General features: G+C 52.5%; 6 protein-coding genes and 1 non-coding gene across 7 annotated transcripts; 4 read left to right on the top strand and 3 right to left on the bottom strand.

The window, feature by feature from the left end:
* Positions 1–878: 878 nt before the first annotated feature.
* Positions 879–1,952, bottom strand: QC764_117840 (uncharacterized protein; the record flags this gene model as incomplete). The annotated part of the gene is made up of 1 exon (XM_062943055.1): positions 879–1,952. One exon carries the CDS (start codon positions 1,950–1,952, stop codon positions 879–881), a length of 1,074 nt encoding a protein of 357 aa, XP_062806109.1.
* A 353-nt stretch (positions 1,953–2,305) lies between these two features.
* On the bottom strand, positions 2,306–3,469 carry QC764_0021270 (uncharacterized protein; the record flags this gene model as incomplete). The annotated part of the gene is made up of 3 exons (XM_062940060.1): positions 2,306–2,401; positions 3,248–3,313; positions 3,380–3,469. 3 exons carry the CDS (start codon positions 3,467–3,469, stop codon positions 2,306–2,308), a joined length of 252 nt encoding a protein of 83 aa, XP_062806110.1.
* Positions 3,470–10,705: 7,236 nt separating this feature from the next.
* QC764_0021280 (uncharacterized protein) lies at positions 10,706–13,205 on the top strand (the record flags this gene model as incomplete). Its single annotated transcript, XM_062940061.1, has 3 exons — positions 10,706–10,759; positions 11,010–11,305; positions 13,166–13,205. The coding sequence occupies 3 exons, from the start codon at positions 10,706–10,708 to the stop codon at positions 13,203–13,205; spliced, it is 390 nt and encodes a 129-aa protein (XP_062806111.1).
* Positions 13,206–13,732: 527 nt separating this feature from the next.
* Positions 13,733–14,656, top strand: HAP2 (Transcriptional activator; the record flags this gene model as incomplete). The annotated part of the gene is made up of 1 exon (XM_062943056.1): positions 13,733–14,656. The coding sequence occupies one exon, from the start codon at positions 13,733–13,735 to the stop codon at positions 14,654–14,656; it is 924 nt and encodes a 307-aa protein (XP_062806112.1).
* Positions 14,657–16,310: 1,654 nt separating this feature from the next.
* LSM2 (U6 snRNA-associated Sm-like protein LSm2) lies at positions 16,311–17,350 on the top strand (the record flags this gene model as incomplete). Its single annotated transcript, XM_062943057.1, has 4 exons — positions 16,311–16,324; positions 16,597–16,744; positions 16,808–16,910; positions 16,981–17,350. The coding sequence occupies 4 exons, from the start codon at positions 16,311–16,313 to the stop codon at positions 17,010–17,012; spliced, it is 297 nt and encodes a 98-aa protein (XP_062806113.1). The 3' UTR covers positions 17,013–17,350.
* A 250-nt stretch (positions 17,351–17,600) lies between these two features.
* QC764_0021310 lies at positions 17,601–17,712 on the top strand. The gene has a single exon. It is a non-coding gene; the product is annotated as a tRNA-Met (tRNA).
* Positions 17,713–17,895: 183 nt separating this feature from the next.
* Positions 17,896–19,788, bottom strand: pso2 (DNA cross-link repair protein PSO2/SNM1; the record flags this gene model as incomplete). Its single annotated transcript, XM_062943058.1, has 1 exon — positions 17,896–19,788. One exon carries the CDS (start codon positions 19,786–19,788, stop codon positions 17,896–17,898), a length of 1,893 nt encoding a protein of 630 aa, XP_062806114.1.
* Positions 19,789–20,706: the final 918 nt, after the last annotated feature.

The following is a 20,706-nucleotide window of genomic DNA, read 5'->3' on the forward strand; positions in this document are numbered from 1 at the left end:
TGCACATGTGCGCAATACACACCTGGTCGTGGGATCTGGTCGGCCCTGGAGATCATCACCACCAGCACCGCCAGGGACCAGCATGAAAATCTGGAATCAGTGTAATTTTAGGCTTTTGTTTGTATCGAAGCTCCTGGGAAAAAATTAATGTGTGAAAAAGGGGCGGATGGAGAAATGGACCAAACAGCTTTTGCTACAGGCAGTCGACGCCCGCCCATGATCGATAACACACTTCTCACACGAAAGAAAGAAAAAAAAAAAAATGGAAACAGCAGGTCACAAAGTATCTACTAGGAATCTCAACTTCATTCCCATTTCTCTTTCTGACAACCCGTGTGTCATACTCGAGGAAAGCTAGACAGACCTAAAGCCTAAGCTACATCCATCCGGTCCAGTCCAAAGCACAATCCCGGAAAATTCCTACCCCTCCACTCCATATATCTTCCTCCTTCTCCCAACAGGTATTGGTATCGATAAAAAAAAATGACGCCGCCCTGCAACGCCAGATTGTCCGCCCCCCGTCTCCCTTTCTTTGCGCCTGGTGACCCCTTTCCATCATAAAGTAGACTTGTCCTGTCCAGTAACTCCGACTAGATAGTAGTACCAATAGTGTGTTGTCCTCCTTGACGCCAGTCAAAAAAAAAAAAAAAAAAAGGAAATTTTTGTAACTGTGTTCGTCCATTCGTGAGATGATGAAGCCTCCGCAAAGCGCTGTTATGTTGTGGTGTGTGGTAGTTGTGTAAAACAAAAGAGATGGCGGCGGTGGTGCTAATGGCTGGCTTGTGCGCAGCATCCGTGGTATTATTCTAACATGGTCCCGGTTCCTTGTGGCGGTAACATCATGCGGTTGGTTTCCATAAAGTTTCGCTCTTGGGACTTCATGATTTGGCGGCGGTGGTGCTGGCTTCTGGGTCGATCTTTCTCCTCTTGCCTTTTGGCGCTGGCGCCATTCTTGGTGTGTATGTCACTGTCCTTGTCACGACCTCACGAATATGTCGCACGCTCGATCTCGAATCCTTCTTTGCGTGTTTATGTGGGCTGCTCGTACTCGCGGCACCACCAGCAGGTGCGCTAGCGGCGGTGGTGGGCGTTTCTGGTTCTGCGGGGCGCTTCAAGCCAGGAGATAGCGCCAACCGTCGAGACTTGAGCGCCGCCTCCCAGTCAAACGCTGGTGACCTGACTGAGGCAGTGCTCAGTGGTGATCTTGGCGAGTAAAGGCCTGCGGTGGAAATGGCCGGAGAAGCAGGGAGCTTCATGCTTGGGAATACTGTTGCGTTCGCCCCAGCGGCGGGAGCAGAAAGCGGGCAGTTCGAAGAACCTCGTGGGGCGTTGGACAGCTTGATATCGATGGGAGCAGGTCTGGGAGTTTTTGTCTTTTCCACCTCCTCCTCTTTCACCTTGACTTCCTCGTCACACCCGCAGCTGAGATCTGAGCGTGCTGTTGATGGGCCACTGTCGATCTGTTCGCCCTTGTCCTTCTCTGAGTCATCAGAATCGGCTGTTTCGCTGCTGCTTGTGCTGCTGGTGCTGAGATTGCTGCTGGCGGTGCTGACAGTGCTGGTTCGGTTCAGAGCGGACTTTCCTGTCTGTGGTGGTGAGGCGAGAGCTGGTGAGACCATGGCCATTCCTCTGAGAAAGTCGGTATATGCTACCGGGGGTGTAATGGGCGTCTTTTGGAGGTCATGCTCAAGCTTGATGGTGGCGCTAAACGGAGCAGCGCTATACGGACCAGCAGAAAAAAGAGCGCTAAAGGGTCCGGCGGAAGGCAAACCGGCCGATGGGAGCGCAGAGGAAGGAATTGGGTCCCGGAAAGCTGATGTCCTGGAGACGGCCGACAGAGGAGTAGCTGAGGGAAGAGAGGTGGCAGACCGAAGCTCATGAGGCGGAGGCGGGATGTGTGGGAAGTTTGCCGTCTTGGGCGTCGATATCGTGAGGGTGGGTTTGGACGACATGATGGCGATGGTAGATGATCTGGCTCCGGGTGGGATGTTGTGTGTTTGGCGACCCGTCAACTCACCTCGAGGACCAAAGGTGAGAGAGAACTCCGGCAATGGTGAAGGGAAATCGGAGGTGCAGAAAGGGTGCAGGAGGGTGGGCAGGCAAATGCCTAGTATATGAAGACGGTGAGGCGAGCCGGGGGAGGGTCAAACGGACGAGGGTCCGCCCTCGAAACAGCAGGCGCTAAGAGCAGCTCCCCCCGCGCAGGTGTTTAGGAGTTGTACCCCTGTATATTTGAATCCCAGAGCAGTGGTCTGGGGACTCGGGGGCTGTCTTTTGGGCTTCCCGGCTCACAGGTCGGCGGGAGCTAGGCAAGAGCCACTGTTATTCGTTTGTTCAGGTAGGCCGGCCCGCGATGAGGCCTGGTGGGGTGCGTGTTGAGAGTAGGGTTGATTGGATTGGTCTGAATAACAAACAAGACACAACGTGTTAGCCAGTGATGATCCGGGAAGTTGTCGTTTTGTGTATCCTTCCGGCAGAATCGTGGTGTAAAGCACCAGGACAGAAGGCAAAAGCTCAGAGAATGGGAAAAAAGGTGAGGTGAGTGAACAAGCACTGCTGTTGGACCAGCCCAATGTGATAGTTGCTTAAAGCAGCGCCAAATTAGGGGCCGGTCAGAGTGGGGCTTCCTTTGACAAGCGAGAAGCGACGAGTTGGACAGGGGCCGGGGCGGCAGTGATGTGCTGAAATGTGGGATATGCTTTGGTGTGACAGGGTTGCAGGTGAATGTCCGTGTGCCCTCTGTGTGCTGTGTTTCTCGTCCGCGCCTCGACGATGGAAAGAGAGAGAGAGAGAGATATCTAGGAAGGAAAACTCTGCTCACCTTCTGAGTGCGGATGAAAGGTAGGCAGACACGAACTGAAACTGAAAAGCAGGAGAGGGCAATATGTGATGCGTCTTTGGGTCGGAAAACTATCTACTTGAAGGGGGCCAAAGGCAGTCAGCGGTTACTCCTTTTGGGGGGCTAATTTGTTGCTTTACGGGCACTGGAAGCAACAGCTGGGTAAAACTCACAGAAACAGCTCGTCTGATCAGCCCGAGCCCCCAAAATCCACTTGGCAGTTGAGCGTCTGCGGAGGGAAAAGAAGAAGCACCAGAAGAAGATCGTGATGGCGTCGGGACTCAACCGCCTGGAGGTTCGAAAGACCGCGTGTGATTGGTCAAAACAACTGGAACCTGCAGCAGGGATGGGCGCTAAAGTTGTATTCTTAGCCCAGTCGTTTGTGATTGGTCAGAACTTGCCGCTTACCAGAACGACGTCAACCACAGCAATGGCAATGAGTATCCAGACGACAGTTATCGTGGGCCTCTTCCTCTAAGTAGTACCGGACCGATAACGACAACTATTCGATAGAGTGAAGCGCCAGATCAGCAGATCTACCGTGAGGGGTGGAATATGGTCCTGATGGCGCCGAGGTCTGATGTATCGATGCTCCAAAGGTGGTATCGTTTGTGAAGGGTACGAAGGCATATGCTAAGTATGTTGGACAGGAACACAAGGACTCATCTTTGGATGTAGCGGGAGCCAAATCCGTATATGTATGCGCGAATCAGCCTTTGTTTTCCAATAGCCGCCTAGTAGAGACTACGACCCCCATCTGAGAATGCTACGTGCTGTATGCTCGATGGAGCGCGCGCCACGAGGTTTCCCGTCATGATTCACCATTTCCCGATGGCCAACTGGCGGCTCTTCTGAGATTTCGATATAGAAGCCGCGCTTAATCTTTCTCTGACCACCTTGTGGACCTGCCTTTCTCCAGGCCAACCGGCGGCGCGCGACTGTAAACGCGCTTACAGTCGCAAAAGCTGTCTAGAATATGTCTGTTGGTTGGTGTATCAGAGACTGAGAGCTGGTACGTATCCTTCGCCGTTGACTCTAGTGAAGCTATTGGATCAGCAGTCAAAGGTCTTGGTGCTACCTTGTCCCTGCGAATATAACCTCGACAGAGCGCGCGCCTGCTCCTCCGGCAACCCTTTGGCAACTGGGCCTCATGGAGGGTCTGGACAACCTTTGGATCCTTGAAGCGGTTTCTGGTGCCAGCGGCTCCCGTCGTCCTTCTTTTTTCTTGAGGGTATGCTTCGGGCACACCATTACTCCCGCTCATGGACTGAGAAGATGGTGGGCATGGCGAGTCCAAACACCGAACTTGAACTAGAATTGGTTGGCAGGATGTAATGGACACTGTTGGTTTCCCTGTTAGATCGAAAGCGTAGCCGCTATTGACTTTCCAGCAGCTTTCCAAGTTCAAGGAGGATGCGGGTAGCCGCGTGAACCACCCTGTTCGACATCGCTGACCAGGTGGTTACGCCATGCCAGTGATACCGATGGTGCCGGTATTTTTCTCCGAGGGGGTCTCCATTGTAGGCCTGTGTCATGACGCTCGGTGCATTTCCATCCGTCTTTGCTGATGTGACCTTCGAACATTGAGTTGAGTGTGAGCAGGAAAAAGCATGGGACTCACACCAAGTGCTTGATATACCCCGTCAAGTAGTTGACGCTCTTGAAACAGGAGCCAGCTACGCAAGATACACCGCTCTCCTTGGACAGAAACACCTGTTATCGAGACTCGGTTGCAATTTAGACTAGGGTTGCGGTCCTCTTCGCTTGTGAACAACTATGGTTTCCCAACATTCATGGCTTCGACCAACGACTATGCTCGACACACGCCACTTATGTGCGCTCGCTCCTTCTCTGTGCAAGCCTGTATGTTGCTGGATCCTGCTGGCGTTACGAGCGCCTCACTTTCCTCTCGAAGGGGACCATCAGAATGGCCAGGCCCACCTGATACCCTTTGCTATGTAGGTGAGCGACACCATCCGCTCATCGGCCGAGAACTCTGCGGTTTAACCTCACATTTGACCCATGGTGATGGGTGCTCATGACTGTTCTGAGCGGAGGTGTTCCCAACATGATGCAGCCCAGCATCACAATGACCCTGACCGCTTGTCCTGTGCCTTTGACATATGCCTCCAGAGGCCTTGCCATAAGGTAACCTGGCAGTAGTTCATGCACAAGGCGCAGTATCACTTCAGACCCCGGTCGTCCCGGGTAGGATTGGTCCTTGCTAATTGTGTGTATGCCTGCTTGATTCCATTCTTGACTCAGGAGGAGCACTGATTGTTGTGCGACACCCTCGGCGAGGGTCAGACCCATTGTCTGAAAGACAAAGGGGCGTAAGGTAGTGTCGGACTTGGCCGGTGTTGTGACATCCAATATTATCGGCTGGGTCACCGCGCGGAACAAGGAGTTTGTAGGAACAGATCGGTTAAGTCGATGTCGTGGTACGGGCTGGCATCGAGGAGAACTTGAAGGCGGCAGCTCGGTTGCTCGAGCAGTATCTCTTGAAGTTAGAAACGGCTTCCCAGGAGGCGCAATATTGTGGACTTGAGCGTACATGCCTGTTTGCAGTAGCGGCTGGTTTAACAACTCCTGGCCGAGAAGTTTCGATAACTGCCGACAAGCCGACCAAAAGACAAGTAAACAAATTGAGCGTGAATATAGTAAGCGGTTCCTGCCCTCATTGAGTTTGGGAAGAATCCAGGCAAAGAAGGCCAGGCACGGGAGAGGAGCGCCTTCCTCAGTCAAGTTTTTAAAAGGTGTTGATAAAGCCTCGAGCTTGCACTTTGACAGGTCGCTCTTTCATCATCAACATTGGAAGGCCCTGACTCTTGCAGTGCAGGATTTTCTTTTGCTCTACCTTCCAGATCAAGCGCAGCACCGACCCGAGCCCTTTCCCTTACCAAGCAGGAGCTACGTGCCCACAGAACCGTATCTCCATGCGTAGAGACGGGAGCTATGGATGATTACATGGTTCTGATCGAGCTCCGTGTGTCTAGCAATTCTACCTCCTCTCATTGCCCAGTATATCATAACGTGATGGCAGCTATTCGCTGACAAAGCCCACCGACCACCCAATTCCTACTCATCTTTTGAGGGACCACTCAGTCGACCTTGAAGGATGCCTGCCAGCCTTACCCTCTGACAAAACCAGTTCGAAGTGGCGTTTGAGCAGACCCTATCATGCCCCATCTTGTGTTCTCAATGCGTTTCCGCTGTGTGAGTTGATTGGGCAGCAAGGCAATGATGCCCAATCGTCACAGAGCTCTGATCGGCAGTCAAACCACATCAACACCAAAGCTCATAGCCTGGTAAAACTCTCCAATTCCACAACAGGGCATTGCGTGGACAGCAACTCAGGTAGTTGGCATCCATGTCATGGAGGGTGAACATCCGTTGAATGACGATTCCACAACAGGGGCTCACAATCAGGACCTATCCATTTGTGTCATTATGGGCGCGAAGCCAGAAGCAGACTTGCCACTTGGGGCTTGCAATTCCAGCTGTTCATCTTGCTCTACCGTCTCCGTCTCGTCATGCGGAGGAGACAGCACGCTGCGATGTTAGACTCGGTGGCAGCTCAGCCGCCGGGCCTCGATCATCTCTCCATCCCATGACATCGGATCATCACAAGCTACGCTTAAGTCACAGTGGAGGTAGAACGAGCATATCACCCGGTGATGCCGTAACAGTTTGGTAACTGAACCGGGCGGAAGTAGTACACCAGGTAAGAATAAGCCAAGCAGGATCATCTCATCATCAGCCCGAAATGAAGCCGACATCGTCGTTCCGCCGTCAACCTTCATTGCCCTTCACAGTTGTGAACCATGGAATGGACCGCGCAAGAATTCCCTTCAGCCTCATCTGAGCCCAAGAACGATAGTCATGTTCTGGAACAAAATGGATTTCCACAGCTCATCAATGGCTGGTCCTGCTGGACTCATCCTGTCCAACCAATACGATAAGCCAACACCACCACAAGGCTTCCAGGTAAGCTCTAACGGGAAGATGTAAGAAGATAGATCTGGCCCTTTACAATACCTCCCATGTTTGACCCCAACCTCCCCGTTTCCTTGTCTTTTCGTCGTCAAGGACGTAAACAATCCCGAACTGTCGATATGGTCAGGAGGTGCCAGGACCAATCTGATAACCCACTCTGACACTCCAACCAATAATCTCCCCAGTATCCCCTCTTCAAATAACAAACATCTGACATTGCCAATCCCCCGGAGTACCTCCCCCTGTTTACGGTTACAAAAGGCACCTTAAAACGTGGAAACCAAGATATCTCCCCGCTCTCGCTGTCGAATGAGAGCCCAACGATCATCCTCTACACTTCTATTCGCTACACGGAAAGCAGCAGCTTTTCAGACGCCCCCCGTTGCGGGGAACCATAATGGAGGGAGCTTATTACTGGATGTGGAAAGGCTTTCCTTTTGACGATGAGAGTGAGGCTTGACGTTGGGTTATCAACATTCGTGATGTAAGGTTCTTGTGAAGCCCAAGACCTAGAGTCACGGGTCGACTGATGGACAGGCAGAAATGGATAGAACAGGAGTCATACCGACAAGCCGGCCAACACAAACCCATGGCAATAGCTGCACAGAAAGGGTCAAGTGATGCCATGCTATGCCAGCCTCCGAGCTCTTCGTCCTCAGCTCCGGCGTCTTACATACATTACATACAGACTCCGCCAAGCCACATTCTATATGTTGTGGTATGCCAAAAAGAGCAAGATAAGAAAAGAAGTAATCAGATATCACGCAAAACACACACGCACACACACACACACAAAAACCACAGCCCTCCGAAGATGTTACCCACCTTCCATCGGCATCACCACCATCCCCATCGGGTAGAGTTCCGGTATTGTTTCAGCAGTCGAGAAGAAGCAAAGTACTAAAGCCTACGTAGCAAGCGAGACATGAAAGTAGTTCCGAGGGTGTAAGAAATCCGGGGTAATCAGCCCGTTGCCTTTGTGCAACCTGCTCCCGACCTTGAAGGTCCGTCCATCAGTCGAGTGTGTTCTCAAAGGCCCCTCATTCCGTTGCGCTCAAGGAACTTCTCCTCGCGATACGCCACGCGACCCGACCCATATCAAGACCAAGGCGCGGTATCAGATTGAAGGGGTGCAAGCAGAAAACATTATCAAGATGTGAAAAGCGAAATTGCATTACCGGCATCACAGCGTCTGTGTGTTTCGAGTTATCGCGGCAGAGAAGAAGAAGCGATATCATCATCATGGTGGTAATTTCTACGCGCCCTGTGGGAGATGAGAAACAGGCTTGCCCACGGGGGTTGTGAATCTGGTCAAGCGCGACATTACACATTTACAAAATTTGACCGGGGGGTTGTGGCGTGGTCGTCTTCCAAGAACTCTTCTATGAACTTGAGAATGACCCGCTGGTGTGAGTGTGTGACTGGTACTGTAGGATGAAACCGATAGGGCTCGGAGAGAGTGAGAAAATTCACCCAACTGCCAAATGGAAAAGGAACTTTTGGGAGAATGCTGACAGACCTACAGATTGGAACTTCCATGATGCAGGTCTTTCATCATTCCTTTTTTCTTGAAACACGGTACAGCTGGATAGAAGCGAGCGAGAGCGCCTTCCTATCCCGGAACAGTGGTAGGTGGTTGGGGGCACGGGATAGATGGAGGGGGAGGTGGACATGACCGAAGAAGATGGAGGGGAGTGACAGCTTTCGCGTGATTTGTTGTTCATGTTCACCAAGAAGTTCCGCGATTCGTCCCTCAGAAACGAAGAAGCCCAGTAAAATTCCTGAAACACGAGGGAAAATCGCCCGTTACGGGTGATTTCTAACCAGTCAGCACACAACTTTGTGAGCCATTCTTGTCCAACCGACTCATCTACTCTCTGTTGTGAGAGGCTGTGTCTGGTCGCATGCACCGCCTCTTTTGCCCACGCCAAGCCAGCGTGTCTGCTCACTTCCGTGACGCGCAAGAGAAAGATCCGCCAGCAGCCGAGAGAGAGCTGCGAGAAAGTGGCGCAGCTGCAGGCTCTCCTCAAATCTTCAACAAGAACAAGCAAGAGAAGGCTCCCACACCACATCCAGCCAGAAGAGACAACACATCTTGCGTTTGATGATACATTGTGTCGTCACCTGATCGGATTCGGTTTAAGGATTCATGCGGAAGATTGGGTGTGGGAGCCCTGCATCGAGTATACGATCCCTTCGTGTTTGCGATATATGCCTCTTTTCTTATTCTGTAAGAGCAACCCTCATTGCCGACGTTATTAATAAGACCATCGAGTAAGTGCAGAAAACCATGTTCTCTTCGTTCACGGCCCAGTGATTTGCCAGGCCTGGGGTGGGAAGGGCTCGGTCAACCTTTTCGCAGCGGAACTATACCGAACCTACGGCGCAGCGTTGCGTTCCACCCGGCACTGCGGGGGGAGGGGTAGTGTAGGAAGCGACGATGAAAACTGATGAGATAATATCATGAGAAGCTGCAAAAACCCGCATGGGAATTCCGTGGATGTGTGATGGTGATCTGATGGAGGGGCTCGATCTTCAATGTCATGACAAACCACTTCCCGGTTGGCTTCGGACCGCTCATTCTCGTTTCATGGAACTTTGATGTTGATGTCGGTGGGTGCCGGGCTGTTTGTTCCAGCACCGAGATGCGAAGACGGCAGGCAAAGTGGAGCCGTGACAAGGCCATATCCATCACTGGCCCACACCGACTTTTGGGCTTGGTGGTTGGAGCGCCGAGCGTCTTGCCTTTTTCTCAACCCGCGATGCGTTGGCCGCCAGTGGCCTCGTCACGCCTCCATCTGGCGCCGCTCCCTGCATCCCCGGCTCCTTGGGCTGGCGCCTTTCGCTGCGGGCCAAGCTTTCCCATCTTGACTGCATGTTTGCCTAATCCGGTGCTGTCAGTTCCCAAGTGCGTGGGAGCGTGCCATCATGAAGTCTGGAGCCTCTGTTGTTTTCCATGAAGCCTCTCGCTTGGATCGAGATAAGACATTGGCATCTCGTGCACGGACTGACGGGTGTTTATTAGTCGATGCTTGACAACAATTGACAGCCTGTCCAGCTAGGCCCCCTCCGTGCTCCCGCAAGGCCTGGAGAAAGACCGAATTTCTTATGTGACGTTGCTTGGACTAAATATAGTCTTGTCGAACAACACAGCAGTGTGTGTACAATCGAAGCTGGGAGAGTTGACTTACAGGTTCACGGCGTCTAGGTCTTACGAGTGAGTGAATCTCCGTCATGCCGATCGCTGGTCAGAGCCCAAAACACCCATCACCTGCTGGTCCCAGCCTGGTATAGCTTGGCCAGTTCCGAGCTGTCTTGAACCTCACAAGACATTTGTCGACTTTGGGTGCCGTCACCGGTCTGCCTCACCAGCTGCCGATGACGAGGACACGCATTAGAGAAGTGCTGTTCCCTGTGATAGTCCGGCTGGCCCGTTATCCGAATATGCTGGCGTATCGTATCCGAAGCCGAGGACCCTCTCTTGAAGCTCTCAGTCTGGGGAAATAAGGTACTGCAGATTAATATTCGAAGAACAGTTCCGCGGCATCGCTCTGTGTCCACAGCTGGCCTGCCGTGGCTGACAGTGGTGTCTCGCTTGACGGGCCGCCCACCGCTTGCGTCACGTCATCCGCAGTTCAAAGAGAGCAGCAGAGCAAGAGTCGAGCGAAGTCGAAACGGACCGGATTGCTGCTTGATGTTTGGGACCTTGATACTGCGCCGTCCGTACCTCGTCGGGTTCAACCGCTGTCGTGCAAGGCCAGCCAGGCAAGGCTCTACACAGTACACGTCGAAGTACGGTGGTCTCATGGAATCGACGCGTCGGCGGTCGCGCCCAATCCTTCGTTGATTTTTGATTTTTTGTACGGGACAATGGAACAATACAACAACATCCAAGGTCGCAAGGCAGCCCGGCAAAGTTACGAGGTACCTTCCTGCTTCAACGCCCCTCTTCCCCGTTCGGAGCTGGACCCCTCTTTCAAGTGAGGAGCACCCCGCCAGCCACAGCAAAATGGGCTGCGGGCCGCCCCACTTTGCGAGCTGATTCATCCAACCAAATCCTGCAGTTAAAGAACTCTGACCGCGCCCTCAAATCATCTTTCGGCTCTCCCTCGTCTCTCCTTCCTTTCCCTCGCACAACCAATCAACCACCCAATCATCCTCTCCACTTGTCAAGCGTTCCAGTGAGGGTGGGAAAAGCCAATCCAAGCCAATCCGACGAACCCAAAATTTCTATCAAATCAACGGCCGCCCTCGACCGCAAAAGCCAATACGGAGACAGCCCAATAAGCTGTCAAAGAAGAGAGAGCCGCAACCTGGCTCCCAAAGTCTAAATCGCGTTCCCTTCCCGTACGGATACCCCGCGCACCGCCCGTGGTGCAAACGCCCCGGGGCCACCAAGCACCAACCCGCCGGTGACCGCCCGGTCGCCCGCCAGAAAGCCGGCGCTTTGCAGCCTGCCGATTCCTCCACGTCTCTACATATATCCCGTGCCCATTGCCTTGCGCGCAAAGAGTCAAGAGGCGCAGCTCAGCCCTGCAACTGACCTCCCACAGTACGTTTTGTCATTCTTTCTGAGGTTGTTTCATGGCCTTCATCGGCTCGTGTCGCTACCATGGAAAAGCAGTGTGCATTTCCACCACAACATCCCATACTCATGGCCCAATCCCATCCTTTCCCTTCCCATCCCGCATTGTAGTGCCAAGCTGGTGCACAATGGCTTCCCCTGGTCCTGGCTGTCAGAAGATCGTCCTGTTAGGTTGTGATGCAATGCGCAGCCCAGCCCCCCCGTCAAGGCAGTCAAGCGAGTCTTGCACGCATCAGACCCCCCCCCCGGGGAGAACAGGATGAGGATGGCGGGTCATCGGAACCGGCCCTGTCCCCCTGCTTGAAAGAGGCAAAAGCCCACTCACACACTTGCCACAGGCCATCGCTTGGGATCGATTTTTTTTTTTTTGTTTTGGGGAACGCAAGATCGTCTGGTCCCCACCCAGAGTTCCCAGCCCAGTTTCTTAGTTTTCTGTTTTGCAGCCAGTCATCGATCGAGCGCAAAAAGGCACCCAGGACCTAGCAACTAACACGAGCAAATCAGCTTGCGCCTCCGAATGAGTCCAGGAACTGAAATCAACACCATCTGTCACAGGAGACCTATCACCGTCGTCGTCGTCGTGATCACGCCCACCATTGGCCGTCGCGAAGTCCCGTGATAATTCCTATCTGCGGAGCCCAATTAACCCGGATCCCCCAGGCGTTCAATCAACGACGCTCCCCTTCAGGTCCATCGCGGTTCTTACCACTAGCTGCGACAGCTGCAATCTTGGTTGCTGCCGAAGCGGAGTGCAGCCTGTGAAACTACCTATCAAGCAACTGTAAGTTCATCTTGGACCTACCACGATGCCGTTCCGGTGTGTTAGTTCGCGGGGCTTCCCTTTCTTCCCGTCGGACGGCGCTTTGGTCTTCCCGCAGCTGCATACCACACCGTCGATATCTCTCCTGGCAGGGCAGCAAGGTGCTTCATTCTTTACCTTCGCGTGACCCCAAAGCTGCTCCTGTCTCTCGCACTTTTCTTTCTTTTTGCTTCAAAATGAAACTCTGAAAACTGACACATTTGCCAGTTCGGACAGCCGACACAGTAGCTTGCTCATCCGACACCCAACGAAATCGTTGGATTTGACCGGTATGTACACGCCTCTTTCTTCACTGTCTTATCCCAGTGTCACTCATGATCGATCCGGTCTGGCTGGCAACGGACGGCACGCCGGAACCCCTCAAATTCTGGCACACACACACACACACATACACACGTAATCACCGTAGCTCGGTAGGGTCAAAGACCTGTCTAAGTTTAGACAGCCGGTCAATATCTTCATTGATGTTACCTGTTTGCCTTCCTTGTCAACTCTTTTTGAAACACACCACCGCCCTGGACAGAAGAGGTAGATCGAAGTTCAGGAGATGGAGGGTGTTTGGAGAGGGGTAATGACATGGGGGTTAGCCTTCCCTTTACCACCAGCCCTCTGCTTCCCAGCCCAAAGGCTTGCAGCATCTCTCTCTCCTGCCTGGGATTCCCCTACCGTTCCTTCACCCCTTCCTCTCTGGCGCTGATAACCCTTGCTGGGCTTTGGGAGCGCGCTGAGTTGGTTGGCAAGGTGGGCCCTTGGGTCGTGCATATTCCGTCATGCATGCCAGCGCATCAGACTGGCACTGGCCCAAGGCGCCAAAAAGCGAGACTTGACCACCACTCAGGCGCCCTCCTCCCGTCGAATCATCTTGGCCTCTCACTTATATGCCTTCTAGCAAAGACCCCCAGCACTAACATTTTTGATTTGGTAGACTGAGAGCCTGCACCAACGCTGCGTCGTGCTCCCGTTGACAAGCTACCTGTCTCTTGTTGTTCAGACCGTTGGGCCGCGCGAGTCGGGAATTTCCCCAGGCTCACCATCACAGCATCGCAGAAAGCGTTCTCACGTGGCTGCGCTCACCCACGCCATCTCCCGAGAGGCCTTGGACTGAGCCACCCAAGTTTTGCCCCGCGACTACATCAGCCTGCATATGCTGTGGTGCAACCAATTGCACGGCACCCCTACCTTTTAATCGAGTGCCAACGCATCACTCCCAATAGATTGGGTGCACATCCAGCCCAATCCACAGGTACAGAGTGACTTTGGAGCTTTAACCCACACAGTGAGCCCAAATAGATCAAGGGCCTGGCTTCTCTATCACCGGCCTTGAACGACTTTTGGCATCAACCCGAGTGGTAAACCAACCTTTCACAGCGCAACCGACACCTCTACTCTCTCATACCGCCCCACTATAATCGGATTCCTTCTGTCCCTGCGCTACTGATTATCGCGATTTGTTGCGATTCGTCTCGGCTTCTCGTCGGCACATACTCACAGGATGATGGAATACGCACAATATCAACAACAACCACAAAGCGCGCATTCGCAACCACATATTCAGACAGGTTACCCGAGCTCTGCAGGCGGCAACAGCATCACCTCTCCAGCTCACGGAGTTCAAACATCCCCGATACTCCCATCTCAGCATCAACAGCCCTCGCCCACGCAAACCCACAACATGTATCAAACTCAGTATGCCATGCCCCAGCACAACATGCAATATGCTGTGCCGGGGATCCAAGCAGCTGCCATGGCCGCCACTGCTGCTGCTTCTGGATCGTCATATCCCTACATGTCCTCGGACCCAAGTCTGCAGCAGTCGCCAAGGATGTCTGGTGTTAACCCCAAGAAGGATGGCAGGACAGGCCCTCGTTCGCCTCAGCAGATGAACAGCATGCCGCAGCAAAGACGACTCAGCCAGGTTAACAGCCCGGGTGTTCCCAATGCGCCAGCCATGCTCAACCATGCCGGTCCACGCTCTACCATCCCGCCCCCGATGACTGCGGCGCAGCAGATGCCCCCGCCACAGTCCCCCGAAATCGCTTCCGGAGCCGTTGAGGAGTCGCCATTGTATGTCAATGCCAAGCAATTCCACCGGATCCTGAAGCGCAGAGTAGCCCGGCAAAGGTTAGAGGAAGCGCTGCGTCTTACCAGCAAGGGCCGCAGACCTTACCTCCACGAGTCTAGGCACAATCATGCCATGCGGAGGCCCCGTGGACCCGGTGGGCGGTTCCTGACAGCCGACGAAGTAGCCCAGATGGAAAAGGACAAGGCAAATGGTGTCGAGACCAAGTTCGAGGACACGGCGACAAAGACATCCACGGGTGCCTCGAAAAGAAAATCAGACGGAGGCTCTGCGCCTGCGGCCAAAAAAGCGAAAAGAGCCAACTTGACTCCCGAAGATGAAGAAGACGAGGAGTGATAGGGGAGTGGTGGCGTTTTTATTTGGCGTGGGCGAAAGAGAAAAAAAGACGGGATGCGTTTCCCACTCTATACCCAGTATTTTCTTATGTTGAAAGAAAGGTCATGATGTTATGACAGCCAACCTACTCTTGTTTACTCGAAATATTAGGATTGCGTGAGCAAACAACCGGACTGGTTCTGTTTTTTGGCGAGGAGTAGGAGTCTTGGGGGGGAAGGGGGGGTGATGTCGTGTGTTTTACACTTGATCCTTCTTCAGATTGGGCAACGATACTTCCTTTTTATTTTATTTTTCTTATTGGGGTGTTTTATAAGCGCTTTTGCATCGACACACCGATGGGGCCTTTTAGTCCTTCCTGTTTCCTCTTTTTACTCTTCGAATACACTTCGCCTCACAGCAGCAAACCAAAGCATAGCGTTCGGTCTCGGTCGGTGGGAAACTCACGGGGTGTGGGACGGGTCGGGGAGAGGCAGGACAGGAGAATGGGAATACCGGTGTTTTCACTTTTTTCCTATTCTCTGAAATCATCTGGAATGGAAAGGAAAGACTGCACAAATATTTTATGAAATGGGTCACGACGGGATACCCCCTTTTTTTTTTTTTTTTTTTTTCTTCGCAACATTGCGCCCGCGCCTTTTTGTTACTTTATGTTCGCAACACATACACACACACTTATACCTTCTTTTCAGCGTACTCTATATCTGTGATTTACTTTGTGTTGTTTTGATTTCATCATATCACTTGAAGCGGATACCTTTTCGTTTTCTTTTGCCTCGATTAGAGGTTTGTGGGTTTGCGGGTCGGGTTACCCAGAGAAGCCTGGGGGGATTAAAAAAACTTGACGAGTACGTACACATGGAGTCTTTCGAAAGAGGAACGGAATTTAGGAGTATGGCACAGTTAGCTCAGTTTCGGGCCTGTTTTGGTTCGGAATCGCGATGCGTTTATGCCGTCTTTACCTTTGATGCTGTAGACAATGTACCAACAGCCAGTCCTCTGGCTAGGTCGGATCTTGACTCTCGTAAAAGAAACAGTGAACCAAGCAAATTGTGCAGAGAAGCTTATTTTTGCTAGCTCCGATCTATAAGATTCAAGAGATATATTGCATGTGCCTCCTTATTGGATCAGAGAGTGATATATCCTCCTGCATGGCGTCGTGATTTGAAGGGGGTTTGCTCGTGTTGTGGATTGGGCCCCCCCGGGGTGGAGTGGGCGGTCAGCCGATTTGATGGATATGCATTTCAAGGGGGAAGAGAGGAAGGTGAGTGGTCGGTCGGAGGTTTTTGGTCTACCCTTGTCCAAATGGTAGAGGGTCACAGAAGATATGGGATTGCTTCGAGAAGATTAGATTAGATCGGTTGTCAGATGGTGGTGCTGGGTTGGGTGAGCGCTGGTGAGCAACCTACCCACTGACTCTTGCCAATTGTGCGCCTAACCTATCAGGCAGCAACAACACCCATCACCGGGAAAAGAGAAATGTGGGGCAAAACTGACAGCTTGGGAGCCGCACCTCGCTGTTGCTGCTCATTCACCCATCAGTCCCAACGCAAGAGAGACGACAGGAGGCATAAACCGGGAAATTGAACGACAGCTTCAACGACGAAAGACTTGCATATCGCGCGAATTATTCGACGAAACATAACTATCAAGAAACATGCTCTTCTTCAGGTATGCATTTGCCCCTCTTGGCTTTCAGGCATCGACGTTCTGGGGTGTGTTTTCATGAATTTGGGGAGGGAAGTGAAGTGTGAATGACGGGAAGGGAGGGGGGGAAATCACAAAACCGCATCAAAACTCTCATCCATCAAGAGAGTCACCATCATGACCCAGACAAATGCAGCAATAAGGCATCCCAAACACAGGGCCTCCCCTCATTCCCGACCACCACACCATCCTCATCCCATACCCGATTACCCGAATGCTAACATTTACCTGAAAAGCTTCTTCAAAACCCTCATCGACCACGAGGTGACCGTCGAGCTCAAAAACGACATCCGCATCCGCGGCGTCCTCAAGAGTGTCGACCAATACCTCAACATCAAGCTCGACAACATCCAGGTGGTGGATGAGCTCAAGTATCCTCACTTGGTACGACGCCCGTCATACCAGTTATCTCTTGCAATGGAGAGTCAGCTGACAAAGGAGATGTAGAGCGCTGTCAAGAATGTCTTTATCAGAGGCTCGGTCGTGAGATATGTCCATCTGCCTTCTCAGTCGGTGGATATTGACTTGCTGGAGGATGCTACGAGGAGAGGTATGCTACATCTTGCCCAGCTTCTGCCTGACGATAAGGGTGCTGATGATCGAAAAAAAAAAAAAAACAGAGGCGGCAAACCAAGCTGTGAAGGCTAAGTGAGGAGACTGCTAGAAACGGCGCGGGGAGGTGAAACGAAGAAGAAGGTAGAAAAGCCAAAGCTACTCGTGGCATAAAAAGTATGGCACTAACAGCCATGACGAAAGGGGAGGTGCGCAAAAGACAAGTGGTGTATTTGTTGTCCTTGCATCTCAGAGAGGGATTGGATCTTATTCACGGGAAGAAGAGGAGAGGTGGAAATTGCCCAAGCTATTATTATTATTGCAAATGGGTCAAGAGTATCTTGGTGGTAAAAACATTGACACCGAGAGGAGGATGAAGGGTCATGCAGAATGTGGAATAAAATAAGTGCGTTTAATTCCCCATAACTTTGAAGCGTGTGTGTATCTTCGCAACCTTTGCATGTCATTTCCCCACTGTCACCTCTTCAACAAAGCCAGCACTGTGTGCCCATGTTTTCTTTACCCATTCATCAACAATCGTGCTCTCAATTGTGAAGTTACTATTGTCTTCCCCTCACCCCAAAGCCAAATCCAAGACTTTCGATCGCATGAGGTTGAGTCATGTGTGGGGTCAAGAAAGACTTGCATATTAGCCGCTTATCCACCAACTCATTCCAACACATCAACAGGGAGCTTGGCTCAGTTGGAAGAGCGCAGGTCTCATACGATTGCAAGTATGATCTGGCTGTCTTAACACCAGAGTTATCCTGAGGTCGTGAGTTCGAGCCTCACAGTTCCCATCTTCTTTTGCTTTTTGAGCCTGCTCCCCCACCGGCTTGGCCTTCTTTTTACTTAACACTATTTTATTACATCGTAAGTCTTCATATTTTGTTTCAACTGTTACATAATGCTATGACTAAACTACGCTGGACTCTTCACCCATCCCCCTATATCCCGACCTCTTCATATCCCAGTCAAAACAATCACCAATACACCACCCCCTCCTCCTCCTCCTCCTCCTCCTCTCTCCCATCTACACCCTCCTTCACCTCGAGCCGTCCGCCCTTTAACCTCCCCCTCTCCACAATCCACCGATCAATCCACCCCTTCATCCGTTTCCTGCTCTGTTCGCTCCCCACATTCACTGTCGGCACCACCCTCCCGATCCTCAAACCCATCACAAAAATCGCCAACTCCCTAAAGCTAGAATGCTCGCTATACGGCACCCCCAATAACACTCCCTCTTTGGTGCTTCCCCTCATGGGTATCAAATCCGCCTTGCGAAACCTGCTCCTCCACGCCTTTCCATACAAGAGCTGTTCCATCGGTACGCTACCCGGGGCCATATCCGCCTTGATGTTTAGGCTCTTCAAACTCGGGGGGCGGTAGTTCCACCCCGAGGGCTTGAACCCTACAATCCGGGAGAATCCAAACCGGCGATTTTCCTCGAGGTAAGAGATGAGATTCTCCTTGTTGAGGTCAGACAGCGAGGCGAGATGGACTTGCGCCTCTTGGGGGTTGGGAGTAAGGAGGGAGATGAGCTCTGGGTCGTCGAGTTGGTTCACGATTTTGAGTTTGTAAGGTGAGGCGTAGATTTTGGATTCGAGAGCGAGGGCGATGCCGACGCAGATGCGCTCTTTGCCTATGGAGTAGGTGCCGCAAAGGATGAGGAGGCGGTTTCTCTGGGAGGGTTGGGGGTTGCCTGAGAGGGCGGTGAATGCGTTCAGGGGGGCAGTGGGGGTAGGTGGTTTAGAAGGTGGTGGCGGGGGGTCATTTGTGGTGGTGGTGAAGAACTTGCTGACTGAGGTGGATGGGGCGCCGCCTTCTCGGCGACGGAGGAGGGAGTCCCATTCTTTGTCGTCGTTGGAGATGAGGGCTTGGTTGAGGAGGGACGACATCTCTGCGCAGGTGGCGATGACGTCTTTTTGCGGAGGGAAGGAGTATTTTGGGTTGAGATAGGTGGTGTCTAGATAACAGACGTCAATTTTCTGGTGCTTTGTCTTGCCTGTTACGGCGTCAATTGTCTCTGGGCTGAGCTGAGGGTGCTCAAGGTGAGCTTGACAGGCTCGGAAATCCCCACAGTGCAAGATCCGATGTGTCTTGCCTCCTCCCATGGCCTTCTCAAACAAGAATAGAGAGCTACCGGGGCAATGGTTGGCGGGGATCATTGTTACTGTGACCCCCTTTGTGTGCGGGACTGGAACGGTTTTGTCAAACTCAAGCTCAACGACATATTTAGCTGCTGTCTTTAGCTGTGTCTTGACGAGTGACCCCGTTACTTTGCTGCAATAAATCGGGCCGTGAGTCCAGTTCGCCGTGAGGCCAATGTAGTGATCACTGTGAAAGTGACTGAGAAAGTAGGCCTTGCAGCCCTCCACAGCACCATACCTGAAGGCATCAACACAAATCGAGAACCCAGGCATAATCTTGTAAAACGGACAAGTCCGCTTATACGCCGGCATTCCTCTCGAGGCGTTCTCTGCCGCAGCAGCCGCTGCCCAAGCGGTATCCTCAGCATGTCCAGACATGAGCTTAGCAAATGCTGAGCCCGAGCTGCCAGGTGAAGTCTTCTCACCGAAACTGATAGGATTCGCCTGTCCTGGTCTAGGCACAGCCGCTTTTGCAAACCTCTTTCCCACCTCAGCACCATCGATCTCTTTATTCTCTTCGAGTGCCGCTGGTGGCTTGGGCTGCGGTAGCGGCGTCGGATTCCCATCCAGACAGGCATTGACATGCTCCGAAGCCACCTGCTCTGACGCACCCGCCAAACTGCCCCCGCATATTGGACATGCTTCCATCATCTCTTCATCAGTACGTCTGTCCATACCAAACTCTTCATAACCCTCCAGCATGGCTTGCTCTTCCATGTCCCGCATAGCTTGGAGTTCTTCGCCGGTGAAATCCTCGTCGAATTCCTCTTCGCCTAACTCATCGATTGGCTCCTCTTCTGCAGGTCCTTCATTCGATGTCAAATTCGCTCCGGAGGTCTCATGTCGCAGCAGCGGCACCTTGCCCTTTACTTCTTGATCTTGATCTTCGTCATCCCTATCTGTTATCCTGGTCCCGTTGGTAAGTCTGTCGCCGGTAGTAGTCTCGCAAACATTTTCTGCGGGGTCTGCAGACGCAAGGGTAGGTCTCACCCTTGATGGAGTCGTCGAGTCGTCATCATTGCTCGTTTCGTTTTCATCCCCGTCCTCGTCAGAGGAGGAGTCGTCCAAAAAAGGATTTGGAACCTTCTTCTTCGCAGGTGGCTTCCTCGGCTCGTTCTGCTCCTTTTTGACTGTCGTCGACTCGACATCCACTGAAACCGCCCTCGATTCCTCCCCACCCTCCTGCAAACCGAAACTCAACCTCCTCTTCTTAACCGACCCCCCATTCTCATTATATCTCCCCCCTCCCCCTCCTCCTCCACGGGCCTCTTGACGTAATCATCCGCCCCGTACATATCTTCCTCGTCCTCTTCTCTCCCCCCCTACCCCCCCCTTCCCCCCCTTCAACCCCCAATAAACAAGTCCTCATCCTCCGTCTTCTTAAAATAACTCAAAATGCTCGCATTCGGCTTCGTCGTCACCTTCGGCCCTTTCGTCACAGGTTGCACCTTCATCCGCGCCCCAGGCGCTTTATTCGGTGTGATCGTTTTTTGCTTCAATTTCGGCTTCGGTGTCGCCGCCGTCTTTGACTTGGCTTTTGATATTCTTGCGGGAGCCATTTTGTCGACTGGGCCGTGGGGAGGGGGGAGAAGGCAAAGTCGATCGGAGTTGGCAAAAGTGCAACACGCTGAGAACGCGACGAGT

Source organism: Podospora pseudoanserina, chromosome 1 (genome assembly GCF_035222485.1).
Source record: "Podospora pseudoanserina strain CBS 124.78 chromosome 1, whole genome shotgun sequence".
Classification (NCBI taxonomy): Eukaryota; Fungi; Ascomycota; class Sordariomycetes; order Sordariales; family Podosporaceae; genus Podospora; species Podospora pseudoanserina.